The 23375-nt window shown below is 34.6% G+C and overlaps 4 protein-coding genes across 5 annotated transcripts; all 4 read right to left on the bottom strand.

Annotated features, from left to right (window-relative positions):
* Positions 1-181: 181 nt before the first annotated feature.
* Positions 182-2103, bottom strand: LOC118033005 (tropinone reductase homolog At1g07440-like). Its single transcript, XM_035037833.2, has 5 exons — positions 1878-2103; positions 1427-1634; positions 935-1148; positions 711-817; positions 182-496 (listed from the first exon to the last, which is right to left on the bottom strand). Exons 1-5 carry the CDS (start codon positions 1967-1969, stop codon positions 317-319), a joined length of 801 nt encoding a protein of 266 aa, XP_034893724.1. The 5' UTR covers positions 1970-2103; the 3' UTR covers positions 182-316.
* Positions 2104-6606: 4503 nt separating this feature from the next.
* Positions 6607-9041, bottom strand: LOC118033004 (tropinone reductase homolog At5g06060-like). The gene is made up of 5 exons (XM_035037832.2): positions 8647-9041; positions 8351-8564; positions 7496-7712; positions 7306-7412; positions 6607-7131 (listed from the first exon to the last, which is right to left on the bottom strand). The coding sequence occupies exons 1-5, from the start codon at positions 8934-8936 to the stop codon at positions 6943-6945; spliced, it is 1017 nt and encodes a 338-aa protein (XP_034893723.1). The 5' UTR covers positions 8937-9041; the 3' UTR covers positions 6607-6942.
* Positions 9042-10287: 1246 nt separating this feature from the next.
* Positions 10288-13173, bottom strand: LOC118033006 (protein PLASTID TRANSCRIPTIONALLY ACTIVE 16, chloroplastic). Its single transcript, XM_035037834.2, has 5 exons — positions 12597-13173; positions 11584-12033; positions 11387-11455; positions 11021-11079; positions 10288-10932 (listed from the first exon to the last, which is right to left on the bottom strand). Exons 1-5 carry the CDS (start codon positions 13038-13040, stop codon positions 10404-10406), a joined length of 1551 nt encoding a protein of 516 aa, XP_034893725.1. The 5' UTR covers positions 13041-13173; the 3' UTR covers positions 10288-10403.
* A 4011-nt stretch (positions 13174-17184) lies between these two features.
* Positions 17185-22505, bottom strand: LOC118033007 (uncharacterized). Of its 2 annotated transcripts, XM_035037836.2 has the most exons (13): positions 22350-22505; positions 22177-22266; positions 21967-22089; positions 21601-21768; positions 21425-21517; positions 21153-21286; positions 19986-20024; positions 19839-19892; positions 18891-19592; positions 18628-18798; positions 18371-18520; positions 18063-18263; positions 17185-17961 (listed from the first exon to the last, which is right to left on the bottom strand). In XM_035037836.2, exons 1-13 carry the CDS (start codon positions 22368-22370, stop codon positions 17364-17366), a joined length of 2544 nt encoding a protein of 847 aa, XP_034893727.1. In that variant the 5' UTR covers positions 22371-22505; the 3' UTR covers positions 17185-17363. The 2 variants fall into 2 exon arrangements, with proteins under 2 accessions (XP_034893727.1, XP_034893728.1); XM_035037837.2 differs by lacking the exon at positions 19986-20024.
* Between the last annotated feature and the right edge of the window lie 870 nt (positions 22506-23375).

Here is a 23375-nt window from a genome sequence, read left to right as displayed (position 1 = left end):
CGATAGATTTCTAACTCATTGTTAGTTGCCTGCTGCAGATACCAAGAAATTCTTCACAGAATATTTGCCAGTTTTAATAAATTCTTCACAGGATGATAGTAGAAATCATTGATTTACAGAGGCTTGTTAAGGGAACAAGAAATTCTCCATGACATGCATCGATGAAGCACCAGAGCAGAGCTGGAAAAAAACTGACTTCTTTATTTCTCAAGACCCAAATACAACTAGTATATGAGACTTAAATACATGTATATGATAATAGCAAGCAAATACGATGGACCGTCCAAATCCCTCGCATAATGGTTCTAATTCAAGTTTATATAGTGAGACCATTCACAGTAAATCCTCCATCAACACAAATGACTTGTCCTGTTATATAAGAGGCTGCAGGCATGCATAGAAATGCCACCAAAGAAGACACTTCCTTCGGCTCTCCAAGCCGCCCCATTGGAGTGCGAGCCTCAACAGCCTTCAAAAACAATTCATTCTCCAGATCCTGAAACGCGTTAAAGAATCACTCAATCCCCAAAACTTAAACTGCCAGGTGATAATCTATGTATAACAGCATTGATTTTAATTCAAATCATAAAAGTTACATTAATTAACAACAAAAGGCACTTGGGTGTATTTCAGCAATGTCCATGCTCGCTAGCTAGCTAGCTAACAAAGAGCACAGCACAATTACACAAGCATGTATAAGACATTCTTACACGCTCAACAAGTGGAGTTCTGATTAACCATGGCGCAACGGAGTTAGCCCTTATATTGTCTTTTGCCCACTCGCATGCCAAGTTCTTCGTGAGTTGGTTTATTGCTCCTGCAAGTAAGCACACAAAACTCACAACCTTCAAATATCTACTCTTCATTTCTGAGCAGATGGCTAGCTAGGTTGAAACAAAATTCTATCAGATTAAGAAAACATTGAACTGGGTACCTTTAGTTGCTCCATATATGCTAACACTCACTGATACCACACCAGAAACAGAAGACATAAAGACGATGTTTCCTGCTCCTGAGTTTTTCAGAAGAGGATGTGCAAGTTGGCACAGATGGTAGGCAGATTCGAAGTTGGTACTCAGGTAAAGTGAGATATCTTCGGGAGTGACGTCAATGGTCCTCTGAAAATATAGCATCCCAACATTGTTGACCTAGAGAAACAGGATTTGGTATTATTAATATTATTAGCTCGAATTAATTTTCAAGAAACAACATAAAATTGAATCGGTACAAGAACAGCATTTTATATTGAGCTCTTAAGCAAGGCAAAATTAAACATGCTATTAAATGCTAATGAACCAGTGGGGATCAGAATTGAACCCAAAACCTCCAAGAACTGAAAGTTTAGATCTTAATTGCTCTTTAACACTAATAAACTAGCTTATACTCACGATGCTCTTGCAAGAGCTGTCAATAAAGGGTGACTTACTAGGATATTAAGTTTCCCATCGAACTGAGAGGAGACTGTGCTCATTAACTTCTCTCGTTCAGTTCTAGAGCTAACATCGCAAACCGAACCCGTGACTTTGAAACCCTTCATCTTCCATTCCTGTAAGCATTCATTGAGCACAGACTCAGTCCTCGCACATGTATGGATGGTGGCACCCAGCCCTGCCAATTCCTCCACAATAGCATGCCTGACCATATAAAACAATTTCAGCAAATAGTTAGCCAGCACAAGGAAAAGTCGGACAAAGTAGGCTAAAGTCTCAGCGAGGAAACAGGACGAATCGTAAGATCATATATTTGCGAACAGTCATTAAGTGACTGGCTTTTCGGAGGAATTTAACATCAAATTACACTGAGCTGAACTGAACTGTAAGGTTTCGATGAACAGGGACGAGTGAATAGCAAGGAAAAGAAGGAAGGGAGATATTTACCCGAGTCCCTTACTTCCACCGGTGACGAGAGCTGTCATTTCGTGGAGCAGCCATCTATTGTCCCTGCTGGAATTGCAATCTGCTTGGGCCATCTTCTCTGATTCCTCTCCAACTTCCTTGTCCTTTCGAACTTAGATATGGCATAGCCAAGATATAGATCCAATCGAATTAGACGTGGAGAAAGGTTACAAATTTCCAATCGAAGACTGGGTCTGCATACGACATCAACAATTTGCAATGGACAAGAGGTGGGGCTCCACGCGCACCTTGACTTCAAAATGAAGGAAATTAAGGGTGTGTTTGGTATTATGATTGTTGTTGTGGTTGTGATTTTAAAAAAGTTGTTTTATAAAAAGTGCTTTTAGTTGAGGTTGGTTTGAAAACTGTGGTTGAAATTGAGGTTGAACAAAAAGTAGTTTTATGTGTTTGGTTAAAAAAATGCTTTTCAAATTGAGGTTATAAAATAATTAATATATATATATATATATATTAATTATTTTAATTTAAATATTGTAGATTTAACTATTGTTATTACATTATGAAATAAATAATATTGATATCAAATATTTTTTATTATTCCATTAAACTATGTGCAATGTAATTACATACGAAATTTATCCAACAGGGACTATATTTTGTGCGCAACAACAAAAACTAAATTTTTTAATTTATGTAGTGTTATTAAATAATAAAGATTGTGATATCTTTATTATTGGAATTGCGATCAAATTCCACAAATGCTACGTCATCTTGCGATATCGTTCTAATTTATGTAGTGTTGTTAAATAATATTAAATACTAGTTTTTTGAGTAAAACACAATTTTTTAAAAAAAATTTACAATTTCATTACGTACAAAAATCATTCGATAAGAACTACAATTTCTATATGATTTTTTGAGCTTGCAATAAAATTAGGCAAAATATTATCAGGAATAAAATTAAGATTACAATACGAGTAAATTTAATTCACCTTAAACTAATTTTTTTTAAAAAAAATATTGTTCACGATTAACTGTACTGGTTTTTCGCCGGGGGGAGGCTAAACTTTTCTCGCTAGTTTTCAAAAAAAAAAGAAAAAAAAGAATAAGGAACATTGCGATGAGTGAACTCGATGCTAACAGAGAAGGCTACCTCCTTTCAAAGAATTGTTGAAGCTGTCGGGCATCTACGTAGGACCTGTTGCGAAGTATTTCAACAGTGGAGCTCCACTGTTCCTAAAAGTAGCCACGAGCAGCAGCAAACGCTGCTTCTCAAATTCTGCGGCTGCGCAGCAAAAATTAGTGGACCTACCACCTAAAATCAAGTTTATTTCCTTTATCAAACATTAAAATGTGTGGCTGCGGGTGAACCTCACTCGCAGCACATTGCCAAACTAAGATGGTGCTAAGAAAAAATATTTTTTAAAATATTTAAAAATTTTATATTTTTTTTTTTAAATTAATATATTTTTGATGTTTTCAAATTATTTTGATATGTTAATCTTAAAAATAATTTTTAAAAAATAAAAAAATATTATTGACATGCTTTTATGAGTGAAAATCACTTTGAAAAGTAACAACAACCACAATTCTAAAAAAGCTTTAAGAAAAGCGGTTGTTTTTTCCCGACATATTTCTTTTTTGTTCAAAAATATTTTAAAAAAAATTAATTTTTTTTATTTTTTACTTTAAATAAATATTTTTATTTATATAAAAAAAAAAAAAATAAAAAATATTTTTTAATTAAAAAACATTTAAAAAGAAACCACAATTATCCTTCCAAGCAATATAAAAATATTAAAAGATAATTTAAGAAAAAACCAAGTGGTCGAAACGCTATTCCAAGCACTGACAGGCCCGTGGGCCCCGTTACCCATGTGAAAAGGAAAAATTCGGAACGAGGAAGGTTCTACGCCATATTAGTCAAAAGCAGCCCCGTTACACTCCAGCACTGCTTCGAGACCGTCTGTGCAAAAAGGCAGTGTTAATTATGAATCACGCATGACCTCCTAAATCGAACACGAAATCTCCGTTGCCCTTTGTTTTTCGTGATTTTATTTCGGATTGTGATCTTGAAAAAATATACTAAAATATTTCGGACTGTTCGAGTCTGAGAAATATATAAAATATTCTATCTATATATTCTTTTATTTATATAGCAAAACGAAAAGGAGACTAAATCCAACCTTTTGATTCGATGGAAAACATATTATCCAAACTCGGAAAATACACAAAGTTCTTGGATAACAAATGACGTCCGTTCGTTAAAAGGGTATTGGAGGGATCACTCCTTAATTCCATGGCGGGCGCCTGGTCAAGAAAGGGGTGCCCCGTATAATCCAAATTCTACTCAACTTTTCAAGTTCGTAGAATGTGGGTATTTCTTTTCTTTTGGGTCCAGTTTTCCTGCTGACCACACGGAAAAGCTTGGAGTGTATTTTGTATTGTGGTAATTTTTTTTTAAAATTAAAAATATAGGTTTTTAAAAATTATTTTTAGATATAATTTGTTTGATTAAATTATTTGTTTGATGAAAAATATAATTGAAATTGTAGTTGAATAAAAATAGTTTAAAGATATTTGGTTAACATTATGGTTGGAAATGATTTTACTAGTAAAATAACTAATAAATAGAATTTGGTTAAAATTATGGTTGAAAATAATGTTAATTGTAAAATGATTAAAAAAAACATGTATTAATTTTTTAGTTTGCAATTATGTTAATGTGCATTGAATTATTAATACATTATAAATACAATAATGTGATATTACGGTCTTATTTTTATTATCAAATTAAATTAATTGCAATTTTAATATAAACATAATCCATTCAAGAATGTCTTTGTTATTCATGACATGGCTTTGAGAATATGGAAAAATATTTATTTATTTATTCATGTTTGAATGTCTATTTTAGTGGTCCTAATCTTTGGACAATATTGTTAGTGTTCAAAGTTTAATGGTATAATTAGGAAATATGTTGAATTAGTGGGTTGTTAGTTGTTAAAATTCAATACGTGCTGAAGTGGTAGGTTGTTAGTTACATAAAGTTGGTTGTTGTAATGTCTATCTATATTCTTATTCTTAATACAAAGCAATAAAGCATTTTTCCCAGATTTTATATGCTGTAGGATTTAGCTCATTTAGAGGGTGTTTGGAAGTGTGGTAGCGATTGCTTTTCAAATAGCTTTTTGTGCCGAAAAGCATGTCAATAATGTTTTTTCATTTTTTAAAAATCATTTTTAATATTAGTACATCAAAACGATCCAGAAAATACAAACCAAATTTAATTTTAGTAAAAAAAAAAAATTGAATTTTTGTAAAAAACTGTTTGGACCTCATTGCCAAACAGCTTCTTAAAGTGACTTAGACGGTTATCTACCCCGTCTAATCAAACACCTTACAAGGAGACCCGTCAGAGAGAAATTTTATACATTGCAGACCAGAAATGACAACCAACTCCCTAGATGCCTGAGACCTATTTAGCTATAGTGGATTGATTTGAGAAATCCAAGCTTGAAACTTGATTATGGCCAGCTTTTAATTAAATTTAACAAGATAGTGAACAAGTTAACCTAATTAAATTTAATTGATTATTCAAAAAACTAATACCCTAGTGATGTTAGTGTATGTGTCCCAAGACAAAAATCATTATTCATTACTATAGTATAATTAATGTATTGTCTCTTAGTTATTTTTTTTTTTTATAATAACCATATTCCACTATCTTTATACGTTTTTATGAACTAAGAAATACTTTTATTATAATACACCAATTATCATAATTATCTTTGGTGAGCTTCGAAATAAGTGTTTGTTTATTTTGTATAGTCATATTATTTTTTGAATGACTTTATCATTTTCTAAGAGTTAAATTTGGCAACACAAACATTATAGATGAATCCAAAATGGTGTGGGGATTTGGTCTGACTTGATAAAAAAACAAGTCAAAAAAAATTGAATCGATCAAAAAAATCAACTATGGATGTTAGTTGTTTTGTTAGGGTTGAACAAAGAATATTCTTTAGCCGATGGTCTGATAGACTGGTTTGGTGCAACTCACAACTCTCTAAATAGCTTGTAGGCTTAGTTAATAGCTTATTTGATAAAAAAAAAATTTAAAATATTTTTTAAATTTTATTATTTATAACATGTATAGCTTATATTCATATAGATGTTTTTTTAATTTTTTTTAACATAAAATATTAAAATTTTAAATATATTTTTTTAATTTTTCCAGATTATCTTGAGTTGACCCATAAAACTTAAAATTCAGCTTCTTAACCGGATCAACCTACCAAGTTGCATAACTATACCATTTTATTCGGGGTATAATATAAAGCATTATAAACGGCTAAATAAAATATAAGAAATAATATTTTTAATTAAAAAATAAAAAAGAGAGAGAGAGAAATCATGATTCTATATGTCTTATTGCGTATGAAACACGGGGTGTTACAGTAGCTATGAGAGGTGGCTATTCCTGAGCTGTGTGGTCCCCGGTTGGTTTCAGTCAGCCATTACTGCATTGTTTATCTTGAAGCAGAAGTTTAGCAGATGAGTTCCATGAGCACAGAAATGGAAAAGATACTCTTGAAAAAAGAAAAACAGATATTTTTAAGCATTGATGTCAAAAAAACTTTAATGATCTATCCATATTAATGAGTATGACAGACAAAAAAACTTTAATGATCAATGCCCTATCATATTAATGAACACAAAGGAAAAAAAACTAATGATCCATGTAAAATGCATGAATGGTAGCTAATCTTCTGTTATTGCAAAAATATTAGAAATTATTCTTTAGCGTATTAAATATTATCCGTAAACTGCAAGGCATCCTCAATGGTACAGCTGAAAAGCCCATAAAGCACTATTTAGCTGATCAATCGAGCCTTTCACGTTCAAGGAGGGATACACGAGGTCGCATGAGCAAGAAATGTCCAAGAAGATGAGGAAAATACAATCTAGCTAATAAACATGAGATGGGCGGTGAAATCTCCTTCTGCTGACAAGTCTCCGCAGGAGCTACCCAAAACAAACAAGCTCACCGTCTCGAAAAAAGTAGAAGGTGAATTGGGCACCTCTAACCATGACTCGGGAAGAAACCATTCACCGACATCCCTCCATCAATGCAAATAATCTGACCAGTAATGTAGGATGATGCAGGTAAACAAAGGAATGCCACCAGAGCTGAAACCTCTGTAGCTTCTCCAAGACGCCGAAGAGGAGTTCTATCATATACTTCTTCTAAATAACTTTTGTTGCTGAGGACCTAGAGTGAAGACAACAGAATACATATGAAGAATCATTATTCAGAACAAATTCTATATAACTAAGTCCACTCCACGGCTACACAGTGCATGGCAGGTTAGGAAAGCAGCACCAAATGCTAAATAAATAAAGGGAAAGGATGAAAAAAAACATAAATAACAGAAAAGAGAACTACTTGTTCCACCATTGATGTTTTGATGTACCAAGGTGCCACAGCATTACTTCTTATGTTGTCTTTTGCCCATTCACAAGCCAAGTTTTTTGTTAGTTGATTGATTGCTCCTGGGACAAACATTACGCATCCAGTCATAAACACTTATAATCAACAATCATAAAGCAAGATTCATGTCATATGGGTTAATCACCTTTAGTCGCTCCATGCACAGACATTGATTTCAGTGAGACAAAGCCAGAGACAGAGGATGTGAATACAACACTTCCCTCTCCCGATGCCTTTAAAAGTGGATAAGCAAGTTGGGAAATATGAAAAGCAGATTCAAAATTGGTTGTCATGAGAGTAGAAAACTCTTCCGGTGTAAACTCTACCATTGGTTTTCGAATGTTTGTCCCAACATTATTAACCTACAAATTCAAAATAACTCTGCTTTGAGAATATGAAATTCGAGGAAAACAATTTCAGTCGTTGAGAGAGTATTTAATTATCTCTCCCACTTACTTGTTGAGGCAAAACCGATCCAATTGATTTTGTTAAGTTATGATGAAAGCAGTCAATAAATATAACTTTTGTGCAAATATGACGCGGTTGATCTCATCATTCATCACCGCAAGGTAGCAATGCTAGAATACACTAGGCTATAATCACTACAACCAATTGATTCAATTCAAGATATCTTAAAATGAAATTATTTTTTAAAAGTAACTTTGTTCCACTTCCAAGCATTGTAGTAACTAAACCACTTAGCATATGAAAGACCATTGTTAGATTTCTTTGTCTAGTAACAATTTCTTCATTAAAAGTAGCAGCTCTCAAGACATAAAGATTTTACACTTGCAGTTAACTCTAACCGGCTTCCCTTAGTGACATTACTGAAGTAACATTACCCCTAACAATGATCTTTCATTCCCAAATGAAAATTCAAATGTACAAAACTAGAGCTACAGAAAACACTTCCCTTTCACTGATAAAGACTAGCACTCGCACAAAATTACATGTATAACATTCCATGTAAGAAAAACGAGGAAATGATGAAAGAGCTTACTAGGATATTGAGCTTGCCACCAAAAATTGAAGAAACAGTCTCCATAAGCTCCTGTCTTTGAGCTCCAACAGAGACATCACAGACTGACCCACTAATCATCGCACCAGAACATACATCATTCCAATCCTCTAAGCACTTATCAAGCTCACTTCCATTCCTACAACACGTGTGCACTCTTGCTCCAAAACCCACTAATTCCTCCACAATTGCTCGCCTAAGAAACAAAAAAAAATGGTATCCAAATTCACATTATAGTTTTTTTTAAAAAATAAAATCAAACGTAGATGGATAAGTACCCTATTCCGCGAGTTCCGCCGGTGACAAGAGCTGTTTTTCCGTGAAGGGTCCATCTGTTTTGTCTTGTGCTGCTGCTACAGCTTGAATTGTCTAACATGTTTTGGGGCGAAGTGAATCTTTTCGTAGAATAAAGTGGAGATTTGTTAGAGATATTTGTATGGGCAGCCCTTGATTTTTGGGGCTTGAAAGAAAGGGTTGAATGGGGAGCGGCGTAGGTTTTTAAAGAGAAAGGAGAAGAAAAGGAGGGGGAGGAGAGTGACAGTGGAGTTGATTTCAGTGTGCGAGACATTGCATTGCTTCTGAGTTTTGAGGCCAGTTAAACAAGAACACCCTTTTTATTACTTCTGCAACTTGCACGCGAAAGGAGACCAATTGGCCTTTGGACCGGTAAAGGGGTTACCAGAGTTACCCCATAATGTAAGGGTTTTTATTTTTAGTTAATTCTATGCAAAGCATTTTGAGATTTAGTTGAGGTTGTTTTTTTATTTAAAAATATATTAAAATAATATTTTTTTTTTTTTTTATTTTTTTATATTAGCATATTAAAATGATAAAAATATTAAAAAATATTAATTCAATTTTTTTATAAAAAAATTGAATTTACAAATTAATAATCAAAACAAAACATATTTTGCTTACTGTTTAATTCTAGAAAACACAATGATATATAAAAAAAACATGCAGAGACACATGACAACACAAAAATGTGTGCTCAGAGATGGGGTATCAAATTAATATAATACATGAATAATTTCGACTTTGATTTCATGCATTTTCTTTAATATCTTTGTCTTAACCCTAATCAATCAACTTTACTCGGAATCGATAATAAAAATCTTAGATCACAGGTTCGAAATCTATATTAATTAAAAAAAATTATTTTAAAAAAAATTAAATTAAATCTTAATCAAATTGATAAGATAAAATCAGATCTTACTCCAAGTTACTGCAAAAGTTGAGAAATCTTTCTAAAACCTTCAACAAAATGCCATTGTAAGCGCAGAATAACGAAGAAAGTTTGCTTGGAAGGTTGGACAAATGGAGGGATAATAAACGAAGTAATATATAAACCGAAGGATGAAATAAAATTAGTAATACAGAAGGAGATTATTTGACAACTTCCAAACCTTGAGGGTGAAATTTGTTGGATGTTTGTTTTGATATATATATATATATATATATATATATATATATATAGAGAGAGAGAGAGAGAGAGAGAGAGAGAGAGATACACAGTCACACACACGATGAAGACTTTCTACATGTCAAAATGAATCTTAAAAGACTCACTTGTGGAGACCAATTTAAAATGTAAGATCACTTCTGTCTTTTGTAGTAATGTTTCGAAACATTTTTTTATCTAGAAGGAAGGAGTCCTTGTAACCCCCCTCAACGCAAAGACTACATACAGTAATACACAGAAAACAGCCAGTTCATGAAGAAGAAGAAGAAGAAGGTGCACGCCAAGCAAGATTATTGCTCGATAATGGATACCGATGATCAACTCATCCAAGAAAATCTCCATCAAGGAAACCCAGATCAAGAACAAGAAGAAGGTGCACGCCAAGCAAGGTCCTATGAGTGCATCTTTTGCAAGAGAGGTTTCTCTAATGCACAAGCACTGGTAGGGACATAATGAATATTCAAAAAGGTGCATGATAGGATTAGACTCACGTTCAACAGCATTACAAATTTTAGACCAAATCTACATCAATATAGCCTGAAAGATAAGATGGTTACAAAACAATTAATTGTCTCAATCATCATCGATGTATATGGTTTCTTGCTGAAACAGGCCACCAAACATCTTCCGCAATTCTGTCTTTGACTCCGTCGACTCTTTAGCCTTCGGCTTCGGCTCCTCCTTTGGTTTCAAAGCAGGAAGTTTAGGTCCTGGCCGTTTAACTACAGCTTTCTGGCCCGGCAAAGAACGAGCCTTGGCTTGTCCCCTGACAGTAGCAATCTGCACTTTTGTTTTTTCACCAGTCGTCTGAACCGCAGTTGAAATCTGGGAGCTAATTTTTTCCCAAGATAACCCTGAACCAATTTCTTTTGCTTTACCCAGGAAGCTTTCCACCGACGCCCCTGCAGCCTCAGCCTTCTCCTGGGCTTCTTCAGCTAGACTAGCAGCTTTAGCTTCTTGCTTTGAAAGCTTTTTCACTTCCTCTTCCAGCTTTTTGGCTGCCTCAGATGCTTTCTCAACTGCTATCCTTGCCTCTTCCTCTGCCTTCGCCTTCGCAAAAGCTTCTGCATAGACTTTTCTTCTTCCATCTTCAGGAATGGCACTAGATGCAATCATCACGCGCACAGATTAGCCAATTTTATTTTGAAAAACAGTAGACCAAGTTGAAAGAAAGATTCAAACCCAATTACCTGAAAAGCTCATTTACAGGCCTTGATGGTGCCGATGGACTTGTAAAAACTTCCACAACCTGGTACAGAATACATACAGCAACAACACTATGTAGGTCATTTGCGATCAGTAAGGGTACAATTTTCACAAATGAGAGCAGGAAAGTTCTGCTACAAACTTTTTTTATCACCGTATCATGAAAGAAATAGGAAAGATGTGTGATGTGTAAAGGAACTGAGGTCATTGTATGTTCATCATGAAAATTTAAACCAGCATCATTCTAAATCTGTAATATTTCTTAGTTGTTCCATCTTTTTTTTTAACTTTCTTTCAGTTCAAAACCATGTTTCTATAATTTCCAAATCCCAATCTTCTCATACATGTACCTTATTTTCAGCTGCCGATGTATTTGAGAAAACATTTGCCACCACCAACGCTATCTGGGACTTGGCTACCTAACAATGTGAAATCCAAAAAATAAAATCCTTAAGAACAATGAAAGAACTAATGGAAACAACAATATGCAAACAAAAAAATAAATACTATGAAAGAAACATGAAATTAATTGCATACATTACATTACTTTGTAGTCGTCTGCACTGGTGCTTCTTTCCGCTGACACAACTACATTATAAGAACTCTCTGGTGAAAAGTCTTCAGTCAAACTTGTTTTTATAAAAGTATACTTAACATCTGTTTCAATCACTTTCTGCAAGAACTCAGGTACAGAAAGCTGAGATTGAGAGAACAGGTTGTTAAAGAATGATTTGAATCCATCTAGCACATTGTAAGTCGATGCACTATCTATGTTCCCATTATAGATTATTGCAACATGGCCAACTCCTGCTAGCTGAGCAGCTTCGATTACTTGCAAGGCATCCAACGTGGAGACCTCAGAGGTGGGACCATTCTCTGTAGGACCAATTGTAACCACAACTTTACTTGCATTGCCAATTGCTTTTGCAATTGATTCCGCATCTTGGAAGGTGGATTCAACAGCATTGAGGCGCTTTACTTCTTCATTTGATATAATCTGCGGCAGGAATAGGAAGTTATAACTACAAAAGGATATATCAACTCTGTGTATCATAGTAAAACGTTGCTATCCATACCCATTTTAACTATAGAGAAACTTGTCCCAGACGGACAGAAGAAATGTATACATAATTGAACAATTTTATAAGTACATTGCTATTCTATACTTGAAGGAACAATTTCGACAAAAACCTGTTTTGGAAAATCTGAATCCAAAGAATGGAGTCCTGAATCAAAAGTTGGGAGAGGATTCACACAATCCATGAAGTGGAATTAGTGTCCAAGTTGGAAACCTTAAATTAAATATCGGTACAGCCTGAGTAGGGTTTTTTTTTTTTTCTATCGATTAAGATGCTTTCCTTTCCACTGGTTGAGTCCAGCAATGTATTTCAGGATAATTTGACCTCATCAAGCAGAATGTTCTTTCTTGGATATCCATGTGAACTTGATCCACTAAATATGCACCCCTTAGGATTGGAATAAACAAATAACTGCTATAGTGCTCGATAAATATCAAATTGAGATAGAACCAAAATTCTCCAGCTGTGCGAGGTAGCTAACCTTATACTGGGCGGCAAGACGAGCCAACTCCTGAGCAGCTCCAAGCTCAGGAACCCCAGCTCTTACACTAAAACCTTCACGCAGTAGCGTCTGTGCAATACGAATGCCAGCCTGCCCAGTAGCACCAGCAACAAAAACCGTACCAGGGTCCTTCCTTCTTGAGTTCCCAAATGACAACCCAGAAGCAGGCTTGCTCACAACAGGCACCAAGGACTTCACACCAGGTAACTTGCCAAAGTTGAAATTAAAGGGACTTGAATTGCCTGAACCATCAGTTTGACTTCCTTCTGATGATGTGGCATCATCTTTTGGTTTGCCAAATTGAAATGGAGAGAAGGGTCCAGCTTGCTTGGCAAAGACCGTGAGTCTCGGGTTCTTGGGAGAGAGTCTTGAATGGGGTGTGGTGTTCGGGAGAAATGAATTGGAGGTCAGAGTTGGAGCCATAGAAGGGGAAAAGGGAAGTTTCCAAACGATGCCTCCCTCCTTCGAGTATGTGTTGTTTTGATGTTTTCTAATGCAAATCCATCAAGTCTCACAGCTTGTGTCCTGTGGCCATCTCAGTGCTTTTTGTTTGGATATCATCGGGATGGGGAGGCAACCGATTGCAGCAAATGAACTTGGGCCACGTAGTCACATGTTATCTACTTGGAGAAAATTTGGCACCAGAAGTTTTAATCGCCATTTTTCCATGTTTAGCCCCAAGAAAATGACGCATGTTTTGCACGAATCACGCATGCAAGAGTTAGAACTTGCAAGCTTAATACCTAATATCTGCTTGGCCCACGTAAGCTGACGGAGGCTTACGAGCAATACATCACCCATCCAAATCATTCTTTTTTTAATTTATTAAAATTTTATTGCCCTGATCTGTGTTTATTCTTGTGGTTAATCTTTAAAAAAAAAAAATAGTTTTATTTTTATTTTTTATATATATTTATGTTTAAAATAAATTTTAAAAAATAAAAAATTATTATTTTAATATATTTTTAAAATAAAAATATTTTAAAAAACAACTATAATCATAATATTAATCACTATCATAACTCAATCATTTATAAGAATCAATTTGTTTAGTCTAAAATGTTCTATAGAAAAATATGTTTTTAAATTTTATTATATAAAAATGTTTTTCAAATTTCTATATCTTTTAATAAAAATATTATTCTATGTTTGTTTTCTATAAAATATTTTACAAATAAAAAATCAACAAAAAATATTTTATATTCAATATATATACTTAATTTATATGCTAAAAAATATTTTTAATTTATCAAATATCTTATAAATAATAATTCATTGATAATATTATTTAATTATTTCGATTATTATCTCATCTTGACACAAGATCCTATGAACGACATCCTATGATAAAAAGACACTTAAATCTAACAATTTCTACCGTCGATTCTTCACTTTCCCCCTAGCCACATGTAATATTATATATATAAAAAAAAAAATCAGTGTTTTACAATAGACTATGAGTGTTTTCACTATAAATTGAAGCAATGTTTATTAAGGAGAAGTTAGTTGGTTCTTGTAATAAGTTGTGGGCAGTTTGCTTTTTGCTATTTTTTCATGGTGTGATGTGAGTTGTTGGGTTGTTAGTGGGTGGTTGATGGCATGTCATTCTCCTGATTTGTTCAATGAGAATGGATTGGTAGTTAAATACAAGCTTTACTGCGATGTAGTTGATTGTATGGTAGCTCCTAAATTTGGTTGATTTTGCACAGGATGGCAATGGTTTCATTGTTATTTCTTGTTGTTCTTAGCAAGTATAATTGTTGTTACTATGAAAGTGGCATCAAGTTGTTTATTTTAATTATTTCTTTTGGATTTTATTGAATTCAAGGGTAGAGAAAGGATTTTGCATTTGAGATTTCTTAGGTCTGGCTCCCCAGCCAAACCTTGATTTTCTAAACCTGACATCCAAGCCAGACCTAGCGCATGTAGGTTTGGTGCCATAGCCAGGCCCAACGCAAGTGGTTATTAATAATATTAATATTAAAAATATTATTATTTTTATTTTAATTAATATTATTAATATAATAATTAATTAATTTGAAAACAATATATTAAAATTGAAGAACAACCATAAATTTTATTTGAAAAGATTAAAAACTTAGGTCGGACAAGTTTAATATTATTATATTCATTAATAGTAGTAAATTTGAAAAAAAAATGTTATTACTATTGAAAAAAAACATAGATATGATTTGAAGGGTTAGATCAATTATTGTTGTTATTGTTTTTGTTATTATCTTAGGTCCAGATCCAAGTAACTTGGGTTAGGCGAGTTTAATATTATTATTATTATTATTAATAAATTCACAAAAAATATTGTTACCATTGAAGAAAAACTATAAATTTGATTTAAATGGATTAAAAACTATAAGAACTTGGGTCAAATGAGTTTAATATTATTACTACTACTTACTATTACTCTACTACTACGATTAATAAATTTGACAAAAAATATTATTACTATCAAAGAAAAATCATAAATTTTATTTAAAGAAATTAAAATTTTGGGTCAGACAAGTTTAATATTATAAATATTATCATACTCATCAATAGTATTAAATTTGAAAAAAAAAATATTATTACTATAAAGGAAACATAGATTTGATTTAAAAGGTAAAATAAATTATTATTATTATTATTATTATTTTGTTATTAACTTGGGTTTGGCATCCCCTTCCACACCCAAGTAACTTGGGGCTGAAAAGGGACGCTCGACCCAAGTTGCTTGGGTCTGCCAGAGACACCAGACTAAAGTCACTTAGGTCTTCTAGCCTCATCAGGATAAGACTCTTGGATCTGGCATCCTGATCCCAAGAGAAAAAAGTAATTATAACAAAAATAAATGATTGCAAAATTAAACATCAATCTAATATCAAGATGTTTTTTTAGATCAATGATAACCTAATAAAAGGCAAAACAAAGTCAATTATGAAACTGAATTCTCAATTAATCTAGTATCTAATGAATATAATATTGAATAATGAATTATCACCATTATTATTATAACAATTAATATTCTCATCGTTATTATTATCATTACTAATATTATCACTATAATTACAACTACCACCATTATCATTATTATCAATAAGTAATGTAATAATAATAATTAGTATTATTATCGTGATCATTATCATTATCATTATTATCGTTGTTATTATCATTGCTATTATTATTGTTTATACTATTGTTATAATTAATCTCACCGCCACTATAACTAATATTATTGTCATTGTCTCAATATTTTTTTTAAAAAATTATCAGCTTGAAATTTTTTTAAATGTTAAATCATGTTTTTATCAATCATCAAAGTTGCATTTGAACCTATGAAATCAATCAATTTAAACCGAGTTAGCTCTCACATTGTTTAATTAAAAACTTGAGTTAGATAAAGAGTTGAGTTAAGAGGTTTTAAAATCAATTCACTTGGTTAGGTTTAATGATACTATTACAGGACAATATACTAGTACAAAATGGAAACAATTCACCTAAAACTTGTTCGAATGTTGTTCTGCATACAACCTGCTGAAGCAAGTCATCTAGTTAACAAAATGGGTGAGCAAAAAAACCGAACAACCAATTAAACCAAGATAACAAAAAAAATAACTAAAAAAAAATTAACTAATTAAAAAATCACAAAAAATTTCTAGTTTGGTTTCCAAAGTTTGAAACCAATTGAATCGAATTGGTTCAACTAGACCAATAGAATAATAGAATTTTTTTTTTCTAACTCAAAACCTAAATTAGCATTCCTTGAAGACAAAATCAACCTCCCCATCTGCTCCTTTCATCTCTCTTCTTTCTGATTTTCCTCTATGATCAACAATCCACAATTATTAAGCTCCTGCTCTATTCTCCGCAGTCCTGCTATAAAAGGCACACTCTTCTTTATTTATGCTTTTAATTTTTTTTATTTTTTATTTTTCTATTTCTCACGTAATCTTGTAATTGTTATATAATTTTTCATGCACATGTAACTTAAAAAGATTACTATGTTGAACCAATAAAAAAATTAGGATTAAATTTCTAGATATCATATATGCCTAACCAGTTTAAGAAAAAGTCATCCTTAATGAGAAAGTCAAGATTTCTTAAAAAATAGATAAAGAGTTGTGAAAATATAAACAAGACAAAAATAAAATCTGAAAAAACTCAAAAAAACTCAAATGAAATAATTTTAATAAATTAGTTTGGAAGGAAAAAACATTAAAAACATGAAAAAAAATGATTTCATTTTGATAATTTATTTTGATTCAAAACCAACCAAACCAAAAATACTCACCCTAATCAACAATAATTCACCTATAAATTGACCAAAAAGCCCATTCAGTATCCACCTCGTATTAATTAAGCTGAAATAACCTGTAGGTTCACTTTCCATCCTAAGAAATAACGTCACTAAATGTAATAAATTAAAAGAGAACGGTTGCGCTGTTATAGGAATGATGCATTCGCATATATGAGCCTTCAACATCCATGTCACTGTTAATATTCCCAGCCATGGGAGAGCATTTATTACCAGAAGAACTAGCAGCAAGTCTTCTGCATAAAGGTGCACTCTAGAGAATTGCTCAGAAAATCCTCATTTATCCATTTCAGGTACCAGCAGGAAACAGAGACTACATTAAATCGTTACCAACATATAAAAGAGCTCCCATTCAAAGCAAAAGCTCCTAGCAAATATAAAGAACAGCTTAACATGATTAAAGTATACGAAAGTGCTTGACGTTCAATGCTGTAACAGATTCAGTGACTGGTGCCCTTCTTTGCTTTAAGTGATTCAAGAGCCTTCTTCCGTAACTCAATCTCAAGTCTTCTCTGATTAGATTCTGTCTCTTCATCATCACTTGGATGAGACTCCCTCCTCCCAACATGTTCATCATCAGAAGAGCTAGCATCATCACGACCCTTCAATTTTAGCTTCTCCGCATGCCGTTCCGCTCTTTTACGGCGTCGCTCTTCATGCCGTCGACGCTTCTCCTCCTTTCGCAACTTCTTTTCCTCCTTCCTCCTCCTTTTAGTCTCTTTTCTCTCTTCAATTTCAGAACCATGGCTGCCATCATCATCCAAAGCCACTTCATGTCGATGTGACCTCTTATGCTTTGACTTTTCCCTCTTCTCTCCTCTGTGCTTACCACTTTCCTCAGAACCAGAATCCAATGCACCACTGCCATTACTATGATGCACTTTTTCATCTGTCACTGGCACAGTTTCTGATTTCCGGCATTTGTCACTATCCTTAACATTGTTTAAGCGTGAGTGGTCTTTCTCATTCTTATACAAAGATGGAGACTTTTGTGCTTCGAGAGTTTCTTGATCACCACCTCTCCCAGAAGACTTCCCGCTGTAAGGAATGTGATAGACATCAGAGCAATTGGTTAGTTAATGTATGCCCACAACTGAGGGAGTAGAAGAAGAAAAGATGTTGAGCCAGGAAATATATACATCTTTATATCCTGGTCTTTCTTCCTTGAGTCCATGTTGTCTGGATAGTTTCGGGAATCGGTGGTCTGATGACTAGCTAATCTTTCAAGAGCTTGCTCATCCTTGTAGTGAAACTTCACAGGGGGGTCTCTCTGCTTATCCATGTTAGATGGATACAAAGGTCGTTTATGTGAGGATGTAGAATTATAGTCCCCACCCTCCCTAAAAACAGAGCCACCATTAAAGGTCAAAAACAAATCAAAACATTCAACACACAATCACAAAACAGCTTCAAGAACAAACAGAAAATGTTTAATTTTAAACCTTACCGAGTATAGCCAGTTTCTTCATGGTCTTTGCCAGATTCTGGACTATCCTTGAGTGGTTTCCTCACTCTTTGTTGCCGAGGACTCAAGCTACCATCATGTGTGATTCGCTCTCTTCTTTGCCTGGCAAGACTCTCATATGGACTAGGGGACCTTCATTAGCAACCAAAAATGTGTAAACATGTGCATCCAATATCAGCACGAGTGATCAGAATTCTCAAGGTAACTTAATGCTAAATTTTTCACTGAAAACAAATCACCTTCTATCTTCACTGGCACTCCTCTTCCTTCCAACTGGTGGAGACCTCCTTGGAGAAGGAGATAAAGGTGGCAATCTAGTGTGTAAATCTTTTTGATCCTTTTGATCTCTTTGTTGTGGTCTAAAAGAACTGGAGGAGCGTTGCGGAACAGGCAACAATGTTTGTTGTGATCTGTAACATAAATTTTCTTACTATTACCGATTTGATTTTGAATGTAAACAAATTAAATTAAGAGGCGGTTATCACTATGGAGATTAAATTACCTGACTCTTTCTCCAAGGGACTGCATGGGTGATCTCTTGAGTTCCTTTGGAGATCTCCCTGGAGAAGGAGACCTATGTTGTACAGGAGATGGAGAGCTTGATCCGTGAGGCAAAGGAGATCGATGAAGAGGAGTTGGAGATCTCTTGCGTGAAATGACAGATGACCTGTGCCGCACGGGAGGAGACATGTGGTGAGTAGTAGATGGAGACCTTTGATACCTTTGACGTACAGGAGATGGTGATTTGCGTCGCATGGAAGGGGATGATTTGCGACGTATAGGTGAAGGTGATTTGCGGCGCACAAATGAAGGTGATCTGCGGCGCACAAGGGAAGGTGACCTACGGCGCCTAACAAGTGAAGGAGACCTACGGCGCCTAACAAGTGAAGGAGATCTGCGGCGTCGAACAGGTGAAGGAGATCTGCGGCGTCGAAAAGGTGATGGTGACCTACGACGTCGAACAGGTGATAGGGATCTATCATGTGAGGGTGAAGGTGACCTACGTCGAAAGGGAGAACGCAATCTATGTTGTATAGGGGATGGTGACCTGCGTCTAAAAGGGGATCTAGGCCTATGCTTAGAGTATGATGATCTCCGAGGAGGTGTAATTGAGTGCCTTCTTGGTGTGCGATACACCCTATCAGAAGACATGGAGCGTCGTCCTCGAGCTTCGGGTGATCTAGACACACTTCTTGAGTTATGCCTGTCATTAAGGTATGAATAAATAAAGTCAAAGTGCTATGCATCAAAAAAATGAAAAGGAATAATAGTCAATCAACAAAAAATAAAAGGTAACTCAAGCACTCTATTTTATTGTTATGTTTAGAAATGTTTGCATGTGGCATGTTCCCTAACACCTAAACAACATGACCAAAAAAGGAATAAAAACTTCAAATCCAAGTAATTAAATGATAAGACTAATATTAATTCTGCTGCATAAAATACATACCCCGAATGACTAGTCGAATTTGAAACCGACCTGCTGATCCTAGAAGTTGAACCTCTGCACAAGACGACCCAAGTTATTGGTAAGCTAGATTGTCCTCTAGATACAAGCCAAGAAGCATGATCAAATGTTACATGGCAGGAATATTACATAGGTGATGAAAATGAATGATCAATTGAATGACAAGACCTAGAAACATGTAGAAGTTTTATCATTAGTATTTCACAACTCCACTCTTAAAAAAAAATGTCGATACACATGCAAATTACATCTCATCTAACAGTAATGCTAAGACAAGAAAGAATTCACCCCCTTTTTTTTTGGAAAATTTCCTAATGGCTAAAAAGAATGTCAATGCTCGATTTTAGTTTCTTTCAACTAGTTAGTTAAACATAATTTTGGGCTATTTCATCACCATTGGAGGGTATTTTAACAAACATATAATTGGTTTACATTAGAAATCTTCTACTCAAATCAATGTTGGATTGCTTTGACTATGCCCATCCAAACAACTGTTCTCATTTTGAAAATAGCAAGATGCCCAAGTGCAGTGGTCAAAGCCTTAAAAGGTGGGTCCAGGGGTGAGCAGATAGGAAGCTCTGTGGTCTTCCCTGTGTATAAGCAAGGAAAAATTGTTGCCCCGGGTATGGGAGCTGCAGTGTTGAAGTCCCCTACAATTCATATCCATTATTCAATGTCAATGTCAGCCACTAAGACACAAAATTGCACTTCAAATGGCATCTGACATTATCCTGAAACACTGTTCTATAGAAACCACCAAGATTTATGTTTTGATGTTAGCATTAATGAACCTTGCATATGTATCTCAGGATAGGTTCCTAGATCCAACAAGGAAGATGCAATTACGTGCCTGTGCTCCATGAAGCATCCAACAAAATTTTAAACTAAGCGGAATTCTAAGTTATTGCTAATTAGCATTGTTTTTTTCACCCTAGGCACATTATGAACAATGTAGGACATCCTATACAGCCACTACTAACACAAAAGGAGGGCATAAATGAGAAACAATTCATCCATAAAGTACCAATGAAATACAGTACTCATGAAATGTACTATTCAGCTGATCTTCCTGTATATAAGATGAGCACTCATTTAACATACTCCGGAATCACATCCTGATAACAACTTGTACAGAGATTTACCTACATAGATAGGGTTAAAGCCCACATTAATGCAATATTTTCTGATATAAATTTGTAAAATTGAAAAGTTGGCAATAACATGATAGATCTTAAAAATCAATTCCTATCCAGCTCCTTCAGAAAAAAATTAAAAAGATAAAATAAAAATCCTAACCCTTTCCTTCCTCTTGCACCATTCCTTGTGCCGGTTTCTTTTTCATCCTCAGCACGGCCACTCGAACCCTTAGGCAGCATATGCTTTGAAGCTGGCTCCATAGCATTATTGGCTTTCTTTTCAACCTCATCGTCCTACAGTAGTTTGAGGTAAAGGACATGAACCCAAATAATTGCAGAAGCTAGCTGAGTACCACGAAAACACAAACTAAAGTTAAAACCAAAAACTCAATTCTACGGAATCTAACTCCAGCATGAATAAGTAAGCATTACCATCTTCTTTGATCTTTCCCTCTCAAGTTCTCTACTCTCCTCCTCTTTCTCTTTCTTCTTTTGGATTTCATTTGCTATCCTATCCACCTCTGCCTGCAATAGTCCAGGTTAACACAGTTAGGAAAGATCAATTCCAATATTGAATGTCACACCATCATGACTAAAGCATTTCAAACCTGCTTCTTCCGTGTTTCTTCTTCTTTGGCATCCAAAAACTGTTGAGGAACGCCGCTTTCATTCTTCCCCGCACTAAGAAGAAGTGTCCAAAGCTCTTTCATAAACTTCCCAGTGTTTTTCTCCATGAATCCTGTCAGCGATATTTGAACTTCCTTCCCATTCACTTCCTGCATCAACACAGTACACAAAAAACAAGTGATAACTAAACCACGCTTGACTATCTAAAACTAACAAAACGCTTAACACCAAACAAACTCTCAACAGTAGTTCATCGTTAACCATCATGTCCTTAGTTCATTGGGATACACGGTGAAACATCAACTCTTTCAGAAAAATAAAATATATAGGCAGAAAATCAATAATACCTTTCCATCGAGCAAACCGTAAATAAAGTTGATAAGAACTTCATCCTCAAACCCTAGAAGCTCCGTCACTCTATTAGCAATCCATGGTTTAATAACATCCATCTTCACTTTCTTGGTGTTAACCTAGAAATTTAAAATTAAAAAAAAGGCATGAATTGAATAATTGCAATCTCAAGAATTCAGCAACTTAATTCAGAAAATAAAACGAACCAGATGGTCCAGTTCAGGAGCGAACTTCTGTGATTTCAACAGCTTCGCTTGCTTGTTGGAGAACCGAGTGTCTTGATCAGCAGAAGTGCCCTAAACAGAAACAAACGTCAAATCAAATTTCAAGATCTGAAAACTTCAAATTCGTATTCGCATCTGAAAGGAATGGAGCTTACCCTGAAAAACCCGCCCGACATTTTTTTAGGGTTTTGATGGTTAAGTGATTTGTGATTGCTTAGAGCGAGACGAAATGAAGTGCCCTCCAATTCTAGGTGGAAAGTGTTTTAAAGATCACGCAGTTTTTTTTTTTAATTGTTGTTTGAGATATGTGAAAAGACATGAAAGGCCTTCCCTTGCCGTCGGATTCTCATTCTGGAGTTGAGACTAGAGAGCTTTGTTACAATGATCAAACTGGACCGGCCAGTCCACCTCGTAAACCGGACTGTGGACGGGTCCGGTTCAGGGGCATTGATCACTAACGCAATTAACTTGATAAAACTAGCTTGAATCGAACTGAATTGGCCTAGAGCTGGGTTGAAGCGGTTCAAGGTCATGCACTGGGTTTTAATTGAGAAAAAAGCAAAACAAAACAAAAATTATCTTCGTGCGTGTTGAATCGAACCAGTTGAATCAGTGAACAAGTGAGTCTGACACCTTCATCTATTCGAGCTCGGATTCAGTTTTAGTAACATTTGTAAACCTAATCAGCTCTAACAAAGTTGATTTATAATTATCACCACTTGTAAGGGTTTGTGTGTGTGTGTATATATATATATATATATAAAACTTCTCAAGGTTGAGGTTTTATCCAATTATATTTTGTTTAAAAATTATATTTTATATTTCGAGTCGGATGATAAAAATTAATAAAATTACCTTTGTGTTATATAATATTTAATTTTTTAAAGGTCCAACTACATATCACTGGTGCTGATTAAGTTTTAGACACCTATCAGGCCACTCTTTATTATCAAATGGCCTACAAGGTTCAAAATCATGCTTTTGATTTAGAACTCGTTTGGTAACATGGAAGCGTCCACGTTTCCAGCGTTTAACTTATGCAACCTGTTTGGTTTAACAGCAACTACCGTTTTATAACTCCATGGGGCCCACATAAATTGAGTTTCAAACGCAGGGTAAACAAAAGCATGTGAGGGCTGCTTTTTACCGTTGCTGCTGTTCAGAAAACACAGCAAACTTTA

This window comes from Populus alba, chromosome 1 (genome assembly GCF_005239225.2).
Source record: "Populus alba chromosome 1, ASM523922v2, whole genome shotgun sequence".
In the NCBI taxonomy this organism is placed as follows: Eukaryota; Viridiplantae; Streptophyta; class Magnoliopsida; order Malpighiales; family Salicaceae; genus Populus; species Populus alba.
The sequence above is the reverse complement of the archived record's forward strand: the minus strand, read 5'-3'. Positions and strand labels throughout refer to the sequence as shown.